At 46.1% G+C, this 22,576-nt stretch overlaps 1 protein-coding gene across 10 annotated transcripts in view; it reads left to right on the forward strand.

The window, feature by feature from the left end:
• LOC139162813 (NACHT, LRR and PYD domains-containing protein 12-like) overlaps positions 1-22,576 on the forward strand; it is a 130,110-nt gene that overhangs the window by 99,752 nt on the left and 7,782 nt on the right. For 9 of the 10 annotated variants that reach the window (XM_070743677.1, XM_070743695.1, XM_070743636.1 and 6 more), the window contains 5 exons: positions 12,663-12,833; positions 13,023-13,193; positions 18,123-18,293; positions 18,976-19,146; positions 19,262-19,429. In XM_070743677.1, coding sequence (XP_070599778.1) covers positions 12,663-12,833; positions 13,023-13,193; positions 18,123-18,293; positions 18,976-19,146; positions 19,262-19,429 — 852 coding nt within the window. Of the gene's footprint in view, positions 1-12,662; positions 12,834-13,022; positions 13,194-18,122; positions 18,294-18,975; positions 19,147-19,261; positions 19,430-19,617; positions 19,806-22,576 lie in introns of all 10 variants that reach the window. The other variant, XR_011558386.1, reaches the window with a different exon arrangement.

Consider the following 22,576-nt stretch of genomic DNA (forward strand, 5'->3'; position numbering starts at 1 on the left):
GGCCCTTCCCAGCCTTCCCTATATATATATTGCCTTCACCACACAGCCCAGCTAATCTCCACCTCTTGCCCTTTGACTTATTTATTTATTTATTTATTACATTTGTATGCTGCCCCTCTCCGCAGACTCGGGGCGGCTAACAACAATAGTGAAACAACATATAACAAATCTAATATTTAAAATAATTTAAAAACCCTAATTTAAAAAACCAAACATACACACAAACATACCATGCATAAATTGTATAGGCCTAGGGGGAAGGGCATATCTCAGTTCCCCCATGCCTGACGACAGAGGTGGGTTTTAAGGAGCTTGCGAAAGGCGAGGAGGGTGGGGGCAATTCTGATCTCTGGAGGGAATTGGTTCCAGAGGGCTGGGGCCGCTACAGAGAAGGCATTTATTTATTCATTCATTCATTCATTCATTCATTCATTTATTTATTTATTTATTGGATTTGTATTGGATTTTTATTTATTGGATTTGTCTTCCCCTGGGTCCTGCCAAATGACATTGTTTAGTCGATGGGACCCAGAGAAGGCCAATTCTGTGGGACCTAACTGGTCACTGGGATTCATGTGGCAGAAGGCGGTCCCGGAGATATTTTGGTCTGATATCATGAAGGGCTTTATAGGTCATAATCAACACTTTGAATTGTGACCGGAAACTGATCGGCAACCAATGCAGACTGCGGAGTGTTGGGCATATTTAGGGAAGCCCATGATTGCTCTCACAGCTGCATTCTGCACGATCTGAAGTTTCCGAACACTTTTCAGAGGTAGCCCCATGTAAAGAGCATTACAGTAGTCGAGCCTCGAGGTGATGAAGGCATGAGTGACTGTGAGCAGTGACTCCCGGTCCAAATAGGGCCGCAACTGGTGCACCAGGCGAACCTGGGCAAACGCCCTCCTCGCCACAGCTGAAAGATGTTTCTCTAATGTGAGCTGTGGATCAAGGAGGACGCCCAATTTGCGGACCCTCTCTGAGGGGGTCAGTGATTCCCCCCCAGGGTAATGGATGGACAGATGGAATTGTCCTTTGGAGGCAAAACCCAAAGCCACTCCATCTTATCAGGGTTGAGTTTGAGTCTTGGGTCGGCTAATCAAATATAAGCATGTTGCTCTTTGCCTCAGGTCAGGTCCCAGGGTAGCGCCGTTCTCCAATTCCAGCCTTACCCCAGAACCTCTACCTGCTTGCCATTCATCTCATCTAGATCAGGGAATGTGCCATTCCCCCACTCCGGGCCTTGCCCCAGGCCTCCGTCTGCATGCCACCATCCCCAGCTTCAAATTATGGCCCCCGTGGCTGAAGCAATTCATTTGGCCTGTGACCTGCTGCGCTAGGCCGAAGGGGGCCATAGAGGGCAAGGACAAACAGGTGCAAAGCAGTTTGGGAATGGACCAGATGGTTTTTCTGACCTGTAAGAGATTCCATTCAGAAAGCACTGGAGTGGGGATCTTGTAGCCATTTCTTCCATCCCTTGCCAAACCTCGGTCACTTGCGGAGATGCTCCATGTGCCCTCTCAGTCAGCAGCTGCTTCTCTCCACTGCTGTTCTTGCTGGGAGAGAGAGCGTCTTGTGCAATTTAGCAGCTGTGAGCTGCTACTTTCCTCCAAGTCCCATCCCAAAGTGCTGCAGCTGAGAGAAACAGCATTCTACATGGCTGCTACTTCTCTGTGCCAGCATTTTCCATATGGGACTTAGAGGAAAGCCATGGTTCACAGCTGCTAAACTGCACAAGACCCCTCCCAGCAAAGTGGAGAGTAATAATAATAATAATAATAATAATAATAATAATAATAATAATAATAATAATTTATTAGATTTGTATGCCGCCCCTCTCCGAAGACTCGGGATGGCTCACAACAATGATAAAAACAGTATAATAGTGACACAAAGCTAATATTAAAAGAAATAACTAAAACCCTATCATATTAAAACCAGACAACACATACATATCAAACATAAATTATAAGGAGCCTGGGGAAAAGATGTCTCAAATCCCCCATGCCTGGCGGTATAGGTGGGTCTTGAGTAGTTTACAAAAGACAAGGAGGGGGGGAACAGTTCGAATCTCCGGGGGGGAGTTGATTCCAGAGGGCCGGGGCCGCCACAGAGAAGGCTCTTCCCCTGGGGCCCACCAGATGACATTATTTAGTCGACGGGACCTGGAGAAGACCAACTCTGTGGGACCTTATCGGTTGCTGGGATTTGTGCGGTAGCAGGCGTTTCTGGAGGTGCTCCAGTCCAATGCCATGCAGGGCTTTAAAGGTCATAACCAACACTTTGAATTGTGACCGGAAATTGATCGGCAGCCAATGCAGGCCACAGAGTGTTGTAGACACGTGGGCGAATCTGGGAAGGCTCACAATGGCTCTCACTGCCACGTTCTGCACGATCTGAAGTTTCTGAACACTTTTCAAAGGTAGCCCCATGTAGAGAGCTTCAGTCAAGAGCCTCCGCTGCAGCCTTGTTCCAGGCCTCAGCAAGAGACTCTGCCAAGCTGTGGACAAGTGAATCTGGTAAAACCCCAAGTACCCTCTGAAAGCCTTCAGGGTCCATCAGGTGCCTGGGGCGGAACCTCCTAATCGGTTCCGCCTCCCTGTGGGGGTGGATTGGAGCTAGGAAATCAAGCCGCAGTAGAAAATGGTCTGACCATGACAAAGGCAATGCTTCAAAGCCCCTTAGTCTCAGACCATTACTCAATTGCTCAGAGAGGAATACCAAGTCGGGTGTGTGTCCATCCTTGTGAGTCGGACCTTGTACTACTTGGGTCAGGTCCATGGCTGTCATGGTGGCCATGAACTCCTGTGCTAATCCATAGGAACCACTGAGCGACGGTAGATTGAAGTCCCCCAGGACAATGAGTCTGGGGAACTTCACCGCCAACCCGGCCACCTCTTCGAGCAGCACAGGCAGGGCTGTTGAAATGCAGCTGGGAGGCAGCTACGTGAGTAACAAGCCCACCTGAACCCCTAAGTCCTACTTCACAAGGAGTGACTCACAACCCGCAATCTCAGGAGCAACGAGTCTACTCAGATGGAGGCTCTCCCTGGTTACAATAGCCACTCCTCCCCCCTTCCCTGGGGTTGAGGCTGATGCCATCTCTGAAACCCAGCTGGGCATATTTCCAAGAGAGGCACTCCTCCCTCTGGGCCCAGCCAGGTTTCAGTAACACATGCCAGATCGGCCTCCTCATCCAGGATCAAATCCCGGATGAGGAGAGCTTTATTTACCACTGACCTGGCATTGAGTAGCAGCAGCTTGAGCCAAGGGCCGGATTACACTTGTCACCAGGATCCCAGTTTGAGCTCACGGGACCGAAACAAGGGATCGCTTTTAAGCAGCGATCTCTTTTTCCTCCAGAATGGTTCGTCACTGCATCGGAGAGAAGATATAGAGGGGAACAGGGCCTGAAATGCTGCTTGGTTGAGCCTCACGGTGTGGTGGAAGCTGTGCATGTGGGGAAGGTATGGGCATATGCGCACATGCTTATATTTTTGGTGAACCAGTTGCTAAATTAGTTGAATCCCAACCCTTCTTCAGTTCCTTTAAAAATACAATATATGGAACCAACTCTCCCCCCCCGAGATTAGAATTGCCCCCACCCTCCTTGCCTTTCGTAAGCTACTTAAAACCCACCTCTGCCATCAGGCATGGGGTAATTGAGATCCTCTTTCCCCCTAGGCCTTTACAATTCTATGCATGGTATGTATGTATGTATGTTTGGGTTTTATATTAATGGGTTTTTAATCGTTTTTAGTATTAGATTACTATTGTACACTGTTTTATTGTTGCTGTTAGCCGCTCCGAGTCTCCAGAGAGTGGCGGCATACAAATCCAATAAATAAATACATAAATAGATAGATAGATAGATAGATAGATAGATAGATAGATAGATAGATAGATAGAGAAAGAAAGAAACAAACAAACAAACAAACAAACAAATATGGTTGTTTTACCTAAGCGAATGTTAATTATCTACCTTTATCTCCCCATCGAATCCCTTTCACCATTTGTTTGGTTGTTTGGTTGTTTGGTTGTTTGGCTGCTCTCCCACTTTGCGGCCTGTCAGAAATTAAAAATCCCTAGGTAGGCCTCAACTAAGAATGCTGACTTTTTTCTTTTTTCTTTCTTCTCCCTATCCTTTCTTTTCTTTTGTCTTAATTATATGTTTGTAATAGTTGTTTATTATTCTTTTTGAATTGTATTGTTTTTCTCTTTGTGAATAAAAACTTAAAAGAAAAAAGAAATTACATCACACAGTTCTAGATGCTTGGGAAGTATTTGACGTGATATTGTGATACAAAATCCACCACATCAATCTCATTTGCTGTGTATTACTGGTTTTTGTGAATAAAATAAAATAAATAAAATAAAAAATAAAAAATAAGAATGCTGAGTCATTCAGAGGCAGTTGAGCATGCAGCAACCAAACAATTATATGAAAAGTATTTAACTAGGCAAGAGCTCCCTGCTCTTTCTCTCTGTGTGTTCACTGTTAGCTGGGTGCTATGTGCTGTTTGTGGAAGTATGCTTTGAAGAAGCTGTAACGCTGTAAAAGTTGGTTCCTGTGAGGTATTGAACTAAGATAGTTGTAGCAAGGTAGTAGTAAGATACTAGTTTATTGTATGTATAGTATAGACCAGCGTTTCCCAACCGGTGTGCCGCGGAACATTAGTGTGCCGCGAGACCTGGTCAGGTGTGCCGCAAAGCTCCTAGGGAAGCTCCAGCTGGGCGGGGGGCTGCTGGCATGGCTCCTGCCCGTTGCTGCGGTTTCTGGCGCTCTCCTGCTGGGCCCCAAAGAAGGAAGGCGGGAAAAAGGAGAGCTTCATTCTTCGTGCCTCCTTTTTCCTGCCTTCCTTCTTTGGGGCCCGGCAGGAGAGCGCCAGAAATCGCGGTATCGGGCAGGAGCCGTGCCGGCAGCGCCCCGCCCAGCTGGAGTTCCGTGGCGTCGGCAGCAAGTGTCCTTTGGGGCCCGGCGGGAGGACACTGGCGGTGGGAGCAGGAGCAGGAGGGTGCCGGCTGCAGCGGCCCCAGGCGGTCGCGGGGAGATGGGGGCAACGAGAGGGAGCTCCAGGGTGCAGGCAACCGATGGTGGCGGTTGGACGTGCTGCTGGACGCCGTACATGCTGGCGCTGCGGGGCTGGCATATACTGCGTCCAGCAGCACGTCCAGCTGCCATCGTCAGGGCTCCCGCTCGCAGTCAGCCGAGAGAGAGAGAGAGAGAGAAAGAAAGAGAGACATAGCAAGAGAGGCAGAGAGAGAGAGAGAAAGAGAGAGAAAGAGAGACATAGCAAGAGAGAAAGAGAGAGAGAGAGACATAGCAAGAGAGGCAGAGAGAGAGAGAGAAAGAAAGAGAGACATAGCAAGAGAGAGAGAGAAAGAGAGACATAGCAAGAGGCAGAGAGAGAGAGAGAGACATAGCAAGAGAGGCAGAGAGAGAGACAGAGAAAGAGAGACAGAAAGAGAGAGAGAAAGACATAGCAAGAGAGGCAGAGAGAGAGAGAGAAAGAAAGAGAGACATAGCAAGAGAGACAGAGAAAGAGAGAGAGAGAAAGAGAGACATAACAAGAGAGGCAGAGAGAGAGAAAGAGAGACATAGCAAAAGAGGCAGAGAGAGAGAGACATAGCAAGAGAGGCAGAGAGAGAGAGAGAAAGAAAGAGAGACATAGCAAGAGAGAGAGAGAAAGAGAGACATAGCAAGAGGCAGAGAGAGAGAGAGAGACATAGCAAGAGAGGCAGAGAGAGAGTGAGAGAGAGAGACTTAGCAAGAGAGACAGAGAGAGACAGAAAGAGAGAAAGACATAGCAAGAGAGGCAGAGAGAGAGAAAGAAAGAGAGACATAGCAAGAGAGACAGAGAAAGAGAGAGAGAGACATAGCAAGAGAGGCAGAGAGAGAGACAGAGAAAGAGAGACAGAAAGAGAGAGAGAAAGACATAGCAAGAGAGGCAGAGAGAGAGAGAGAAAGAAAGAGAGACATAGCAAGAGAGACAGAGAAAGAGAGAGAGAAAGAGAGACATAACAAGAGAGGCAGAGAGAGAGAAAGAGAGACATAGCAAAAGAGGCAGAGAGAGAGAGACATAGCAAGAGAGGCAGAGAGAGAAAGAGAGACATAACAAGAGAGACAGAGAGAAAGAGAGACATAGCAAGAGGCAGAGAGAGAGAGAAAGAGACACACAGAGAGAGAGACATAGCAAGAAAGACAGAGAAAGAGAGAAAGAGAGACATAGCAAGAGAGGCAGAGAGAAAGAGAAAGAAAGAGAGACATAGCAAGAGAGACAGATGGGGGCAACGAGAGGGAGCTCCAGGGTGCAGGCAACCGATGGTGGCGGTTGGACGTGCTGCTGGACGCCGTACATGCTGGCGCTGCGGGGCTGGCATATACTGCGTCCAGCAGCACGTCCAGCTGCCATCGTCAGGGCTCCCGCTCGCAGTCAGCCGAGAGAGAGAGAGAGAGAGAAAGAAAGAGAGACATAGCAAGAGAGGCAGAGAGAGAGAGAGAAAGAGAGAGAAAGAGAGACATAGCAAGAGAGAAAGAGAGAGAGAGAGACATAGCAAGAGAGGCAGAGAGAGAGAGAGAGAGAAAGAGAGACATAGCAAGAGAGAGAGAGAAAGAGAGACATAGCAAGAGGCAGAGAGAGAGAGAGAGACATAGCAAGAGAGGCAGAGAGAGAGACAGAGAAAGAGAGACAGAAAGAGAGAGAGAAAGACATAGCAAGAGAGGCAGAGAGAGAGAGAGAAAGAAAGAGAGACATAGCAAGAGAGACAGAGAAAGAGAGAGAGAGAAAGAGAGACATAACAAGAGAGGCAGAGAGAGAGAAAGAGAGACATAGCAAAAGAGGCAGAGAGAGAGAGACATAGCAAGAGAGGCAGAGAGAGAGAGAGAAAGAAAGAGAGACATAGCAAGAGAGAGAGAGAAAGAGAGACATAGCAAGAGGCAGAGAGAGAGAGAGAGACATAGCAAGAGAGGCAGAGAGAGAGTGAGAGAGAGAGACTTAGCAAGAGAGACAGAGAGAGACAGAAAGAGAGAAAGACATAGCAAGAGAGGCAGAGAGAGAGAAAGAAAGAGAGACATAGCAAGAGAGACAGAGAAAGAGAGAGAGAGACATAGCAAGAGAGGCAGAGAGAGAGACAGAGAAAGAGAGACAGAAAGAGAGAGAGAAAGACATAGCAAGAGAGGCAGAGAGAGAGAGAGAAAGAAAGAGAGACATAGCAAGAGAGACAGAGAAAGAGAGAGAGAGAAAGAGAGACATAACAAGAGAGGCAGAGAGAGAGAAAGAGAGACATAGCAAAAGAGGCAGAGAGAGAGAGACATAGCAAGAGAGGCAGAGAGAGAAAGAGAGACATAACAAGAGAGACAGAGAGAAAGAGAGACATAGCAAGAGGCAGAGAGAGAGAGAAAGAGACACACAGAGAGAGAGACATAGCAAGAAAGACAGAGAAAGAGAGAAAGAGAGACATAGCAAGAGAGGCAGAGAGAAAGAGAAAGAAAGAGAGACATAGCAAGAGAGACAGAGAGAGAGAGAAAGAGAGAGAGAGAGAAAGAGAAAGAAAGAAAGAGAGATAGCAAGAGTGGCAGAGAGAGAGAGAAAGAAAGAGACATATAGCAAGAGACAGTGAAAGAGAGAGAGAGAGAGAGCAAGAAAGAGAGAAAAAAGCAAGAAAGAGGTAGAAAGAGAGACAGAGAGAGAGACAGAGAGAGACAGAAAGAGAGAGAAAAAGACATAGCAAGAGAGGCAGAGAGAGAGAGAAAGAAAGAGAGACATAGCAAGAGAGACAGAGAAAGAGAGAGAGAGAAAGAGAGACATAACAAGAGAGGCAGGGAGAGAGAAAGAGAGACATAGCAAAAGAGGCAGAAAGAGAGAGACATAGCAAGAGGCAGAGAGAGAGAGAAAGAGACACAGAGAGAGAGAGACATAGCAAGAAAGACAGAGAAAGAGAGAAAGAGAGACATAGCAAGAGAGACAGAGAGAGAGAAAGAGAGACATAGCAAAAGAGGCACAGAGAGAGAGAAAGAAAGAGAGACATAACAAGAGAGACAGAGAGAAAGAGAGACATAGCAAGAGGCAGAGAGAGAGAGAAAGAGACAGAGAGAGAGAGACATAGCAAGAAAGACAGAGAAAGAGAGACATAGCAAAAGAGGCAGAGAGAGAGAGAAAGAAAGAGAGACATAACAAGAGAGGCAGAGAGAGAGAAAGAGAGACATAGCAAAAAAGGCAGAGAGAGAGACATAGCAAGAGAGGCAGAGAGAGAAAGAGAGACATAACAAGAGAGACAGAGAGAAAGAGAGACGTAACAAGAGAGACAGAGAGAAAGAGAGACATAGCAAGAGGCAGCGAGAGAGAGAAAGAGACAGAGAGAGAGAGAGACATAGCAAGAAAGACAGAGAAAGACAGAAAGAGAGACATAGCAAGAGAGGCAGAGAGAAAGAGAAAGAAAGAGAGACATAGCAAGAGAGACAGAGAGAGAGAAAGAGAGAGAGAGAAAGAGAGATAGCAAGAGTGGCAGAGAGAGAGAGAGAGAAAGAGACATATAGCAAGAGACAGTGAAAGAGAGAGAGAGAGCAAGAAAGAGAGAAAAAAGCAAGAAAGAGATAGAAAGAGAGACAGAGAGAGAGACAGAGAGAGACAGAAAGAGAGAAAGACATAGCAAGAGAGGCAGAGAGAGAAAGAAAGAGAGACATAGCAAGAGAGACAGAGAAAGAGAGAGAGAGACATAGCAAGAGAGGCAGAGAGAGAGAGAAAGAGAGACATAGCAAAAGAGGCAGAGATAGAGAGACATAGCAAGAGAGACAGAGAAAGAGAGAAAGAGAGACATAACAAGAGAGGCAGAGAGAAAGAGAGACATAACAAGAGAGACAGAGAGAGAGAGAGACATAGCAAGAGAGACAGAGAAAGAGAGAAAGAGAGACATAACAAGAGAGGCAGAGAGAGAGAAAGAGAGACATAGCAAAAGAGGCAGAGAGAGAGAGACATAGCAAGAGAGGCAGAGAGAGAAAGAGAGACATAACAAGAGAGACAGAGAGAAAGAGAGACATAACAAGAGAGACAGAGAGAAAGAGAGACATAGCAAGAGGCAGAGAGAGAGAGAAAGAGACACAGAGAGAGAGAGACATAGCAAGAAAGACAGAGAAAGAGAGACATAGCAAGAGAGGCAGAGAGAAAGAGAAAGAAAGAGAGACATAGCAAGAGAGACAGAGAGAGAGAAAGAGAGAGAGAGAAAGAGAGAGAAAGAAAGAGAGATAGCAAGAGTGGCAGAGAGAGAGAGAAAGAAAGAGACATATAGCAAGAGACAGTGAAAGAGAGAGAGAGAGCAAGAAAGAGAGAAAAAAGCAAGAAAGAGATAGAAAGAGAGACAGAGAGAGACAGAAAGAGAGAAAGACATAGCAAGAGAGGCAGAGAGAGAGAGAAAGAAAGAAAGAGAGACATAGCAAGAGAGACAGAGAAAGAGAGAGAGAGAGACATAGCAAGAGAGGCAGAGAGAGAGACAGAGGAAGAGAGAGAGAAAGAGAGAGAGAAAGACATAGCAAGAGAGGCAGAGAGAGAGAGAAAGAAAGAGAGACATAGCAAGAGAGACAGAGAAAGAGAGAGAGAGAAAGAGAGACATAGCAAAAGAGGCACAGAGAGAGAGACATAGCAAGAGAGGCAGAGAGAGAAAGAGAGACATAACAAGAGAGACAGAAAGAGAGACATAGCAAGAGGCAGAGAGAGAGAGAAAGAGACACAGAGAGAGAGAGACATAGCAAGAAAGACAGAGAAAGAGAGAAAGAGAGACATAGCAAGAGAGGCAGAGAGAAAGAGAAAGAAAGAGAGACATAGCAAGAGAGACAGAGAGAGAGAGAAAGAGAGAGAGAGAAAGAAAGAGAGATAGCAGGAGTGGCAGAGAGAGAGAGAAAGAAAGAGACATATAGCAAGAGACAGTGAAAGAGAGAGAGAGAGCAAGAAAGAGAGAAAAAAGCAAGAAAGAGATAGAAAGAGAGACAGAGAGAGAGAGAGCAAGGGAGAGAGAAAGACATAGAGGAAGGGAAGGAGGGACAGATAAAGAGAGCAAAAAAGAGAGGAAGAAAGAAAGAGGGATGGAGAGAGAGAATGTAGGGAAGGAAGAGAGAGAAATAGGGAGAAATAGAGCCAGAGGGAGGAAGAAAGATTTTTTTTGTCCAAACTTTTCTTTAGGCCCCACCCCACACACCCCCGTTCAATGTTCCCCAGGATTTTGAAAATATGAATAATGTGCCGCGGCTCAAAAAAGGTTGGGAAACACTGGTATAGACAGTAGTAGTAGTAGTAGTAGTAGTAGTAGTAGTAGTAGTAGTAGTAGTAGTAGTAGTAGTATAAAGAAATAAATATATTTTTCCACAACTTCCTACTGCTGCTGTGTTTCATTGAAGACTTCAACTCCATTTCTACTGGTCTGTGGCTGGCTGGCTGGTTGGGTTGGTGGGCTGGTTGGACTGGTTTGCTGCTTGGCCACAAACAGGGTAGTTTCCGCAAATGCAGCTCTGATACAACCCACCACCACCAGAAGTAATGTGAAAGCAACATTTGCCTGCTTCTCCCTCCCATCTCTGGCCCAACCTGCATGCAGATAGGGGTTGCCTGCCTTCCCCACTTGCTCTCTTTCATAACCTGTCAGTCACCCTTCCCTGGTCCATCATTGCCACCTGCCACCTGATTGGCTGGTGGCTTTTTATCCTATGGAGCAACACACCCGGGACAAATGGTGTCTTGATGAATGGGCCAGGCTTAAGGGCAAGGGGTGGAGGGCCAGAGAGAATCACCAGGGGAGACCCAGCAGAATAGAAAAGCTGGCTGGGAATGGGCTGAGACAGGTGGGGTGAGATGAACTGGGTGTGGTCAAGGGTGAGAACTGAACTCCAGAACTGAACACAGTATTCCAAATGGTGAGACCACATTTGGAATACTGTGTTCAGTTCTGGAGACCTCACCTACAAAAAGATATTGACAAAATTGAACGGGTCCAAAGACGGGCTAGAAGAATGGTGGAAGGTCTTAAGCACAAAACATATCAGGAAAGGCTTCATGAACTCAATCTGTATAGTCTGGAGGACAGAAGGAAAAGGGGGGACATGATTGAAACATTTAAATATGTTAAAGGGTTAAATAAGGTCCAGGAGGGAAGTGTTTTTAATAGGAAAGTGAACACAAGAAAAAGGGGACACAATCTGAAGTTAGTTGGGCGAAAGATCAAAAAGCAACATGAGAAAATATTATTTGACTGAAAGAGTAGTAGATCCTTGGAACAAACTTCCAGCAGATGTGCTTGGTAACTCCACAGTAACTGAATTGAAACATGCCTGGGATAAACATATATCCATCCTAAGATAAAATACAGAAAATAGTATAAGGGCAAACTAGATGGACCATGAGGTCTTTTTCTGCCGTCAGACTTCTATGTTTCTATGTTTCTATGTTTCTATGTTTCTATGTTTCTATGTTTCTATGTGAGATCATCCAAGGACATGGGGTGAGGTATCATCAATATGCCGATGATACCCAGCTTTACATCTCCACCCCATGCCCAGTCAACGAAGCTGTGGAAGTGATGTGCCGGTGCCTGGAGGCTGTTGGGGCCTGGATGGGTGTCAACAGACTCAAACTCAACCCGGATAAGACGGAGTGGCTGTGGGTTTTGCCTCCCAAGGACAATTCCATCTGTCCGTCCATTACCCTGGGGGGGGAATTATTGACCCCCTCAGAGAGGGTCCGCAACGTGGGCGTCCTCCTCGATCCACAGCTCACATTAGAAAACCATCTCTCAGCTGTGGCGAGGGGGGCGTTTGCCCAGGTTCGCCTGGTGCACCAGTTGCGGCCCTATCTGGACCGGGACTCATTGCTCACAGTCACTCATGCCCTCATCACCTCGAGGTTCGACTACTGTAATGCTCTCTACATGGGGCTACCTTTGAAAAGTGTTCGGAAACTTCAGATCGTGCAGAATGCAGCTGCGAGAGCAGTCATGGGCTTACCTAGGTACGCCCATGTTTCACCATCACTCCGCAGTCTGCATTGGCTGCCGATCTATTTCCGGTCACAATTCAAAGTGTTGGTTATGACCTTTAAAGCCCTTCATGGCATCGGACCAGAATATCTCCGAGACCGCCTCCTGCCGCACGAATCCCAGCGACCGATTAGGTCCCACAGAGTGGGCCTTCTCCGGGTCCCGTCAACTAAACAATGTCGGTTGGCGGGTCCAGGGGAAGAGCCTTCTCTGTGGCGGCGCCGGCTCTCTGGAACCAATTCCCCCCGGAGATTAGAACTGCCCCTACTCTTCCTGCCTTCCGAAAACTCCTTAAGACTCACCTTTGCCGTCAGGCATGGGGAAACTAAACATCTCCCTTGGGCATGTTAATTTATACATGGTATGCTTGTGTGTGTGTTTGCTATTACATGGGGTTTTTCTTAAATCGTTAAATATTTTAATTAATTGGATTGTTGTGACTGTTTTTACTTGTTGTGAGCCGCCCCGAGTCTTCGGAGAGGGGCGGCATACAAGTCCAACTAATAAATAAATAAATAAATAAATAAAGGTGCCAATCCATTCTGAATTCACTGCATGATCACACTCCCATAAAGTTCCAATAAAATCCAGCAGAGAATGGATTTTCAAGAAATACTTGTTATTTTTCAAACTCATCTCTGCAGGCTTGGTGGAGAAGTTGCAACAATATCCTGTAGCAGATCTCTTGCAGAAGTACTCAACGAAAACCAGACACTGGGAGATTTAACGTTGTCCTTCAAAAGCTATGATGACAAATCAATCGAACTATTGTGCAATGGACTCAATAATCCAGGATGTACAGTAGAGAAGCTAAAGTAAGAAATGCACAAACCTCTATATTTGATCTATACAACCATTGTTTGATTGTTATTTTTCTGGAAATATATCCAGGGTGAGACAGTTCAATTTTTTAACTTAATCACAGTCCCTTCAAGTCCTATAAAAATAAATTATGTACTTATTTTTTAAGAAATAGTTTTGATTTTTCATACTCTTCTTTGGAGGCTTGATGGAGAGATCCTGGATGAATCCTGCAGTGAGTATCTTGTGGATGTATTCAAGAAAAACCAGAGATTGAGAGAGTTGGAGCTGTGCTTCCCAAGCCCTGATGACAAAGCAGTAGAACTATTATATAATGGGCTAAAAGATCCAGAATTGACAATAAAGACGCTAAAGTAAGTAATGAATTTTACTCTACAAAATCATCTTCTAAAGGTTAATATTTTGAAAATATATCCAGAGAAAAGCAGTTTAGCTTCCATTGTTTATTGTATTTACTTCAGATCAGGGGTGGGATTCAGGTAGTTCGGAGCAGCTCGGGTGAACCATTTTTTAATGATTCTGTGCAGTTTGGAAAAGCGGCAAAGCTCTGCCTGCCCTGCCCTATATATATATATATTGCCTTTGCCACACAACCAAGCTAACCTCCATGCCTCCACCTTTGCCTTGGATTGCATAGCCAAAGATAAGCATGTTGCCCTTCACCTCGGGTCAGGTCCTAGTGCTGTGCCATTCTCTGGTTCCAGCCTTGCCCCAGAACCTCCACCTGCTTGCCATTCACCTTGTCTAAATCAGGGAACGCACCATCCCCCCACTCTGGCCTTGCCCCTGGCCTCCATCTGCATGCCACCACCATAGTTCCCTCTAAGCTGAGCAGTGAGCAATCGCTCACTTAAAAATCATCATCAACTCAGAGTTTTCCAAACCTGTCCAGAAGCCGAGAGGGAAAGAGTGAGAGGGAAGGAGAGAGAGAGGAAGAGAGGAAGAGAGAGAAACAGATAGAAAAAAAGAGAGGAAGGAAAAGAGAAAGAAAAAGAATAGGAGTAAGGAAGAGAGAAAGAAAATCAAAATCTAGTTTGAAACTAGCTCAACTATTTAAGTGGCATTTTGATATTGATAGAGTTGCCCTATTATGAGCTCACTGTTATAGACACACAGTACAGTATTTTATTTTGAAATTCTCTGAGGCAAAACAGGGTTGTTTGTTTGTTTGTTTGTTTGTTTGTTTGTTTATTTATTTATTTATTTATTTATTTATTATTTCTGTGCCGCCCAGTCCCAAAGGGACTGCCGCTCAGACACTATACTTTTCCGCCCACCCCCCAAAAAAATTAGAGGGAACACTGGCCACCACCCCCCCCAGCCTGAAATTACGGCCCCCAGAGCTGAAGCAGTTTATTCAGCCTGTGGTCTGCTGCCCTAGGCTAAAGGGGGGGCACCGGGGGCATGGACACAGGAGGGTGAAAGGAGTTTGGGAACGGAACAGATGGTTTTTCTGACCTATAAGAATGTCCATTCGGAAAGCGCTGCAGCAGAGATCGTGCAGATGTTTCTTCCATCCCTTGCGAAGCCTCGGTTACTTGCGGAGATGCTCCATGTGCTTTCTGAGTCGGCAGCTGCTTCTCAACCCTGCTGTTCTGGTTGGGAGAGAGAATGTCTTGTGCAATTGAGCAGCTGTGAGCTGCTTTCCTCCAATTCCAATTAAAAGCCCGGGTTTCAGATATGGCATCAGCCTCAACCCCAGGGAAGGAGGGGAGGAGTGGCTATTATAGCCAGGGAGAGCCTTGGCCTACGTAGATTCATTGCTCCAGAGATTGCGGGCTGCGAGTCCCTCCTTGTGAAGCTGGACTTAGGGGTTCAGGTGGGCCTGTTTCTCACGTACCTGCCTCCCAGCTGCATGTCACAGGCCCTGCCTGTGCTACTCGAGGAGGTAGCCGGGTTGGCGGTGGAGTTCCCCAGACTTATTGTCTTGGGGGACTTCAACCTGCCATCACTCGGCGTAACCTCTGGACTGGCACAGGAGTTCATGGCCACCATGACAGCCATGGACCTGACTCAAGTAGTACAGGGTCCGACTCACGAGGGGGGACACGCACCCGACATGGTATTCCTCTCTGAGCAATTGAATAATGGTCTGAGACTAAGGGGCTTAGAAGTGTTGCCTTTGTCATGGTCGGACCATTTTCTACTGCGGCTTGACTTCCTGGCTCCAATCCTTCCCCGCAGGGAGGCGGAACCGATTAAGTTGTTCCGCCCCAGGCGCCTGATGGATCCAGAAGGTTTTCAGAAGGCGCTTGGGGTTATTCCAGATACACTCATCCACAACTCGGCAGAGTCTCTGGCTGAGGCCTGGAACAAGGCTGCAGCGGAGGCTCTGGACCGAATTGCGCCGTTGTGACCTCTCCGTGGCGCTAGACCCCGTAGAGCCCCATGGTTCAACGAGGAGCTCCGGGAGTTGAAATGCCAGAAGAGAGAAGCGATGGAGGAAGAGTAAGTCCGAATCCGATCGAACACTTGTAAGAGCTCACATTAAGACTTACAAAGTGGCGCTCAAGGCGGCAATATGCACGTATCATGCCGCCTTGATTGCATCAGCGGAATCCTGCCCGGCCACTCTGTTTAGGGTGACCCGCTCCCTTCTTAACCAGGGGGGAGTTGGGGAGCACTTACAGAGTAGTGCCGAGGATTTTAACACGTTTTTCGCTGATAAAATCGCTCAGATCCGGGCGGACCTCGACTCCAATTGGAAAACAGAGTCGACTGATAACGATTCAGTCGAGGTGACTGGGGTCTGTACTTGTCCACCTGTCTGGGAAGAGTTTGATCTGGTGACACATGATGAAGTGGACAAGGCCATTGGAGTTGTGAGTTACGCCACCTGTTTGCTGGATCCGTGTCCCTCCTGGCTGGTTTCAGCCAGCAGGGAGGTGACACAGAGCTGGGTCCTGGAGATTGTCAACGCTTCTCTGGGGAGGGGCTCCTTTCCGGATCCCTACAAGGAGGCACTTGTGCGCCCCCTCCTCAAGAAGCCTTCCCTGGACCCAGCCATTCTTAACAGCTACCATCCAGTCTCCAACCTTCCCTTTATGGGGAAGGTTGTTGAGAATATGGTGGCGCTCCAACTCCAATGGTCCTTGGAAGAAGCTGATTATCTAGGTCCTCAGCAGTCAGGATTCAGGCCCGGCTACAGCACGGAAACTGCTTTGGTTGCTCTGATGGATGATCTCTGGCAGTCCCGGGACCTGGGTTTATCCTCTGTCCTGGTGCTTCTTGACCTCTCAGAGGCTTTCGATACCACCAACCATGGTATCCTTCTGCGCCGGCTGGAGGGGTTGGGGGTGGGAGGCACTGTTCTTCAGTGGTTCTCCTCCTACCTCTCTGGTCGGTCGCAGTCGGTGTTAGTGGGGGGTCAGAGGTCAACCTCTAGGTTACTCCCTTGTGGGGTGCCTCAGGGGTCGGTCCTCTCCCCCCTGCTATTTAATATCTACATGAAACCGCTGGATGAGATCATTCAAGGGCATGGGGTGAGGTATCGTCAATACGCAGATGATACCCAGCTTTACATCTCCACCCCTTGCCCAGTCAGTGAAGCAGTGGAAGTGATGTGCCGGTGCCTGGAGGCTGTTGGGGCCTGGATGGGTGTCAACAGACTCAAACTCAACCCAGACAAGACGGAGTGGCTGTGGGTTTTGCCTCCCAAGGACAATTCCATCTGTCCATCCATTACCCTGGGGGGGGAAGTATTAACCCCCTCAGAGAGGGTCCACAACTTGGGCATCCTCCTCAATCCACAGCTCACTTTAGAGAAACACCTTTCAGCTGTGGCGAGGGGGGCGTTTGCCCAGGTTCACCTGGTGCACCAGTTGTGGCCCTATTTGGATCGGGAGTCACTGCTCACAGTCACTCACGCCCTCATCACCTTGAGGCTCGACTACTGTAATGCTCTCTACATGGGGCTACCTTTGAAGAGTGTTCGGAAACTTCAGATCGTGCAGAATGCAGCTGCGAGAGCAATCATGGGCTTTCCTAAATATGCCCATGTCACACCAACACTCCGCAGTCTGCATTGGTTGCCGATCAGTTTCCGGTCCCAATTCAAAGTGTTGGTTATGACCTATAAAGCCCTTCATGGCTTCGGACCAGGTTATCTCCGGGACCGCCTTCTGCCGCACGAATCCCAGCGACCAATTAGGTCCCACAGAGTTGGCCTTCTCCGGGTCCCATCAACTAAACAATGTCGTTTGGCGGGACCCACGGGAAGAGCCTTCTCTGTGGCGGCCCCGGCCCTCTGGAACCAACTCCCCCCAGAGATTAGAATAGCTCCCACCCTTCTTGCCTTTCGCAAGCTTCTTAAAACCCACCTGTGTCATCAGGCATGGGGGAATTAAGATATTCTTTCCCCCCTCGGCTTCCACAATTTATGTATGGTACGTTTGTATGTATGATTGGTTTTTAAAATAAGGGTTTTTAGTTTTTAGTATTGGATTGTCGCACGTTGTTTTTATTACTGTTGTTAGCCGCCCCGAGTCTACGGAGAGGGGCGGCATACAAATCCAATAAAATGAAATGAAATGAAACCAGTGTTCCCTCTAATTTTTGGGGGGGTTGTGTGGAAAAGTATAGTGTCTGAGCGGCAGTCCCTTTGGGACTGGGCGGCACAGAAATAATAAATAAATAAATAAATAAATAAACAAACAAACAAACAAACAAACAAACAAAAAACCCACCCTGTTTTGCCTCAGAGAATTTCAAAATAAAATACTGTACTGTGTGTCTATAACAGTGAGCTCATAATAGGGCAACTCTATCAATATCAAAATGCCACTTAAATAGTTGAGCTAGTTTCAAACTAGATTTTGATTTTCTTTCTCTCTTCCTTACTCCCATTCTTTTTCTTTCTCTTTTCCTTCCTCTCTTTTTTCTATCTGTTTCTCTCTCTTCCTCTCTCTCTCCTTCCCTCTCACTCTTTCCCTCTGGGCTTCTGGGCAGGTTTGGAAAACTCTGAGTTGATGATGATTTTTAAGTGAGCGATTGTTCACTGCTCAGCTTAGAGGGAACTATGCCTGCAACTGAGAGAAACAACATCCACTATGGCTGCAGTTGCAATAAGACGTGGTTGGTAAATCCACAGTAACTGAATTTAAACATGCCTGGGATAAACATATGTCCATCCTAAGATAAAATACAGAAATAGTATAAGGGCAGACTAGATGGACCATGAGGTCTTTTTCTGCCATCAGACTTCTATGTTTCTATGTTTCTAAAACAGAGTTCACGATGGATTTTCAAGAAATACTTGTAATTTTTCAAACTCATCTCTGCAGGCTTGGTGGAGAATCTGAAACAATATCCTGCAGCTGCCCTCTTGCAGAAGTACCCAGTGAAAACCAGAGGTTGAGAGACATAACGTTGTCCTTCGAAAGCTGTGATCACAAATCAATGGAACTATTGTGCAAAGGGCTCAGTAATCCAGGATGTGCAGTAGAGAAGATAAAGTAAGAAATGCATAGACCTCTCTGTTTGATCGACACAACCATTTTTTGATTGTTATTTTTCTGGAAACATATCCAGGGTGAGGCAGTTCAATTCTTTTACTTAATCATAGTTGCTTCAAGTCCTACATAAGTACAGTGGCACCTCTACTTAAGAACTTCATTTGTTCTGTAGAAAAGTTTGTAAGGAGGAGGAGGAGGGGGGCAGAAGAGGAGGAGGACAGTCGCTGCCAAAGGAAGAAGGTGAGATGGGAGGAATCAAAAAACCCCAAAATGTTAAGGCTTAAAAAGAAAACGAACTCTGAGGCGTTGAGGAGGAGCAGGCGCCTCCCATACACACGGCACGAGGCTGCCTCCCATACACTGCGCCAGAGAGAGAAACCCAGGCGAGCGAGAGGGCCACTGAAAGGCTCCTCTGGCAGCCCAGAAAAGCATGAGATAGCCAGGATTAAAGGGGGAATGGTAGGACACTCGCTGGGCCTTCATGCCGCTCTCAAATTCCCTGGAAAATTTTTCTGGGCTCGGGTTCTTCAGTAGAAAATGGTTCTTAAGAAGAGGCAGAAAAATCTGTAACACCTGGTTCTTATCTAGAAAAGTTCTTAATTTGAGGTTTTCTTAGATTCCACAGTACATTCTATGCCTATTTTCAAGCAATAGTTTTAATTTTTCATATTCTTCTTTGGAGGCTTGAGGGAGAGATCCTGACCAAATTCTTTAGCGTGTATTTTGGACAAGGATTCAAGACAAACCAGAGATTGAGAGAGTTGGAGCTGTGCTTCCCAAGCCCTGATGACAAAGGGGTAGAACTATTATGTGGTTGGCTGAGTGATCCAGAATGTAAAATAAAGGAGCTAAAGTAAGTTTTACTCTCTACAATTGTCTTCTACACACATTCCCATCAGTTGCAATAAAACCCAGCACACGATGGATTTTCAAGAAATGTGTGTAATTTTTCAAACTCATCTCTGCAGGCTTGGTGAAAAAGATGCAACAATATCCTGCAGCAGGCCTCTTGCAGAAGACCTCAAGAAAAACCAGAGACTGGGAAAGTTAACGTTCTTCAAAAGCTGTGATGACCAATCAATGAAACTCTTGTGTGATGGGCTCAAAAATCTAGGATGTGCAGTAGAGAAGCTAAAGTAAGAAATGCATAGACCTCTCTGTTTGATCTACATAACTATTGTCTGATTGTTATTGTTCAGGAAATATTTCCAGGGTGACGCAGTTCAACTCTTTTACTTAATCATAGTTGCTTCAAGTCCTATATAAATACATTCTATGCTTATTTTCAAGCAATAGTTTTAATTTTTCATATTCTTCTTTGGAGGCTTGAGGGAGAGATCTTGACCGAATTCTGCGTAGAAGAATTCGGAAGTATTCAAGAAAAAGTAGAAGTATTCAAGAAAAACCAGAGATTGACAGAGTTAGAGCTGTGCTTCCCAAGCCCGGTGACAAAGCTGTAGAACTATTATGTGGTGGGCTGAATGATCCAGAATGTAAAATAAAGAATCTAAAGTGAGTATTGCATTTTACCCTCTAAAATCATCTTCTAAAGGTGAATATTTTGAAAATATATCAAGAGAGAAGCACTTTAGCTTTCATTGTTTATCATATTCACTCCAGTTCAGGGTGGGATTCAGCTGGTTCTCAGCAGTTCGGGTGAATCAGGGGTTTTCACAATTCCATGCAGTTTGGAGAAGTGGCAAAGCTCACCATCCGCTGGCCCTTCCCAGCCTTCCTTATATATATATTGCCTTCACCACACAGCCCAGCTAATCTCATCCTCTTGCCCTTTGACTTGTTTATTTATTTATTTATTTATTAGATTTGTATGCCGCCCCTCTTCTAAAGGTTAATATTTTGAAAATATATCAAGAGAGAAGCACCTTATCATATTCACATAGAAACATAGAAACATAGAAACATAGAAGTCTGATGGCAGAAAAAGACCTCATGGTCCATCTAGTCTGCCCTTATATTATTTTCTGTATTTTACCTTAGGATGGATATATGTTTATCCCAGGCATGTTTAAATTCAGTTACTGTGGATTTACCCAGTTATACATCTCCACCCCATGTCCAGCCAACGAAGCAGTGGAAGTGATGGGCCGGTGCCTGGAGGATGTTAGGGCCTGGATGAGTGTCAACAGCTCAAACTCAACCCAGACAAGACGGAGTGGCTGTGGATCTTACCTCCCAAGGACAACTCCATCTGTCCATCCATTACCCTGGGGGGAGAATCACTGGCCCCCTCAGAGAAGGTTCGCAACTTGGGCGTCCTCCTCGATCCACAGCTGACATTAGAGAAACATCTTTCAGCTGTGGCGAGGGGGACGTTTGCCCAGGTTCGCCTTGTGCACCAGTTGCGACCCTACTTGGACCGGGAGTCACTGCTCACAGTCACTCATGCCCTCATCACCTCGAGGCTTGACTACTGTAACGCTCTCTACATGGGGCTACCTTTGAAAAATGTTCGGAAACTTCAGATCGTGCAGAATGCAGCTGCGAGAGCAATCATGGGCTTTCCCAAATATGCCCATGTTACACCAACACTCCGCAGTCTGCATTGGTTGCTGATCAGTTTCCGGTCACAATTCAAAGTGTTGGTTATGACCTATAAAGCCCTTCATGGCACCGGACCAGATTACCTCAGGGACCACCTTCTGCTGCATGAATCCCAGCGACCAGTTAGGTCCCACAGAGTGGATCTTCTCCGGGTTCCGTCAACTAAGCAATGTCGCCTGGCAGGACCCAGGGGAAGAGCCTTCTCTGTGGCAGCCCCAGCCCTCTGGAACCAACTCCCCCCAGAGATTAGAACTGCCCCCACCCTCCTTGCCTTTCGTAAACAACTTAAAACCCACCTCTGCCGCCAGGCATGGGGGAATTGAGATCCTCTTTCCCCCTAGGCCTTTACAATTCTATGCATGGTATGTATGTATGTATGTTTGGTTTTTATATTAATTGATTTTTAATCATCAATACCAAATTACTATTGTACACTGTTTTATTGTCGCTGTTAGCCGCCCCGAGTCTCTGGAGAGGGGCGGCATACAAATCCAATAAATAAATAAATAAATAAATTTATCTACCACGTCTGCTGGAAGTTTGTTCCAAGGATCTACTACTCTTTCAGTAAAATAATATTTTCTCATGTTGCTTTTGATCTTTCCCCCAACTAACTTTAGATTGTGTCCCCTTGTTCTTGTGTTCACTTTCCTGTTAAAAACACTTCCCTCCAGGACCTTATTTAACCCTTTAATATATTTAAATGTTTCGATCATGTCCCCCCTTTTTCCTTCTGTCCTCCAGACTATACAGATTGAGTTCATTAAGTCTTTCCTGATACGTTTTATGCTTAAGACCTTCCACCATTCTTGTAGCCCGTCTCTGGACCCGTTCAATTTTGTCAATATCTTTTTGTAGGTGAGGTCTCCAGAACTGAACACAGTATTCCAAATGTGGTCTCACCAGCATTCTATATAGCGGGATCATAATCTCCCTCTTCCTGCTTGTTATACCTCTAGCTATGCAGCAAGCATCCTACTTGCTTTCCCTACTGCCTGACTGCACTGTTCACCCATTTTGAGTCTGTCAGAAATCACTACCCCTAAATCCTTTTCTTTTGAAGTATTTGCTAACACAGAACTGCCAATACAATACTCAGATTGAGGATTCCTTTTCCCCAAGTGCATTATTTTACATTTGGAAACATTAAACTGCAGTTTCCATTGCTTTGACCATTTATCTAGTAAAGCTAAATCATTTACCATATTACAGACGCCTCCAGGAATATCAACCCTATTGTACACTTTAGAGTGATCGGCAAATAGGCAAACCTTCCCCTATGTCACTCACAAACATATTAAAAAGAGTAGGACCCAGAACAGAACTTGTGGCACACCGCTTGTAACCTGTCTCTGCTCAGAATACTCGCCGTTAACAATAACTCTTTGATGTCTATGCTTCAGTCAGCTGCAAATCCATTGAACTATCCAGGGATTAAGTCCAATCTTCACTAATTTATCTATCAGCTCTTTATGTGGAACCGTATCAAAGGCTTTGCTGAAGTCCAGGTAGGCAATATCCACGGCACCACCTTGTTCCAACACCTCTGTGACATAGTCAAAGAAATCAATGAGATTACTCTGATATTTTTTTGCCTTCAGTAAAGCCATGCTGATTTGGATCCAATAAGTTATTGTTTTTTAGGTGCTGATTTATCCTCTTTTTGAGTGGAGTCTCCATCATTTTAACTACAACTGATGTCAAGCTAACTGGCCTGCAGT

The sequence above is a fragment of the Erythrolamprus reginae genome, chromosome 1, assembly GCF_031021105.1.
Source record: "Erythrolamprus reginae isolate rEryReg1 chromosome 1, rEryReg1.hap1, whole genome shotgun sequence".
NCBI classification, from domain to species: Eukaryota; Metazoa; Chordata; class Lepidosauria; order Squamata; family Dipsadidae; genus Erythrolamprus; species Erythrolamprus reginae.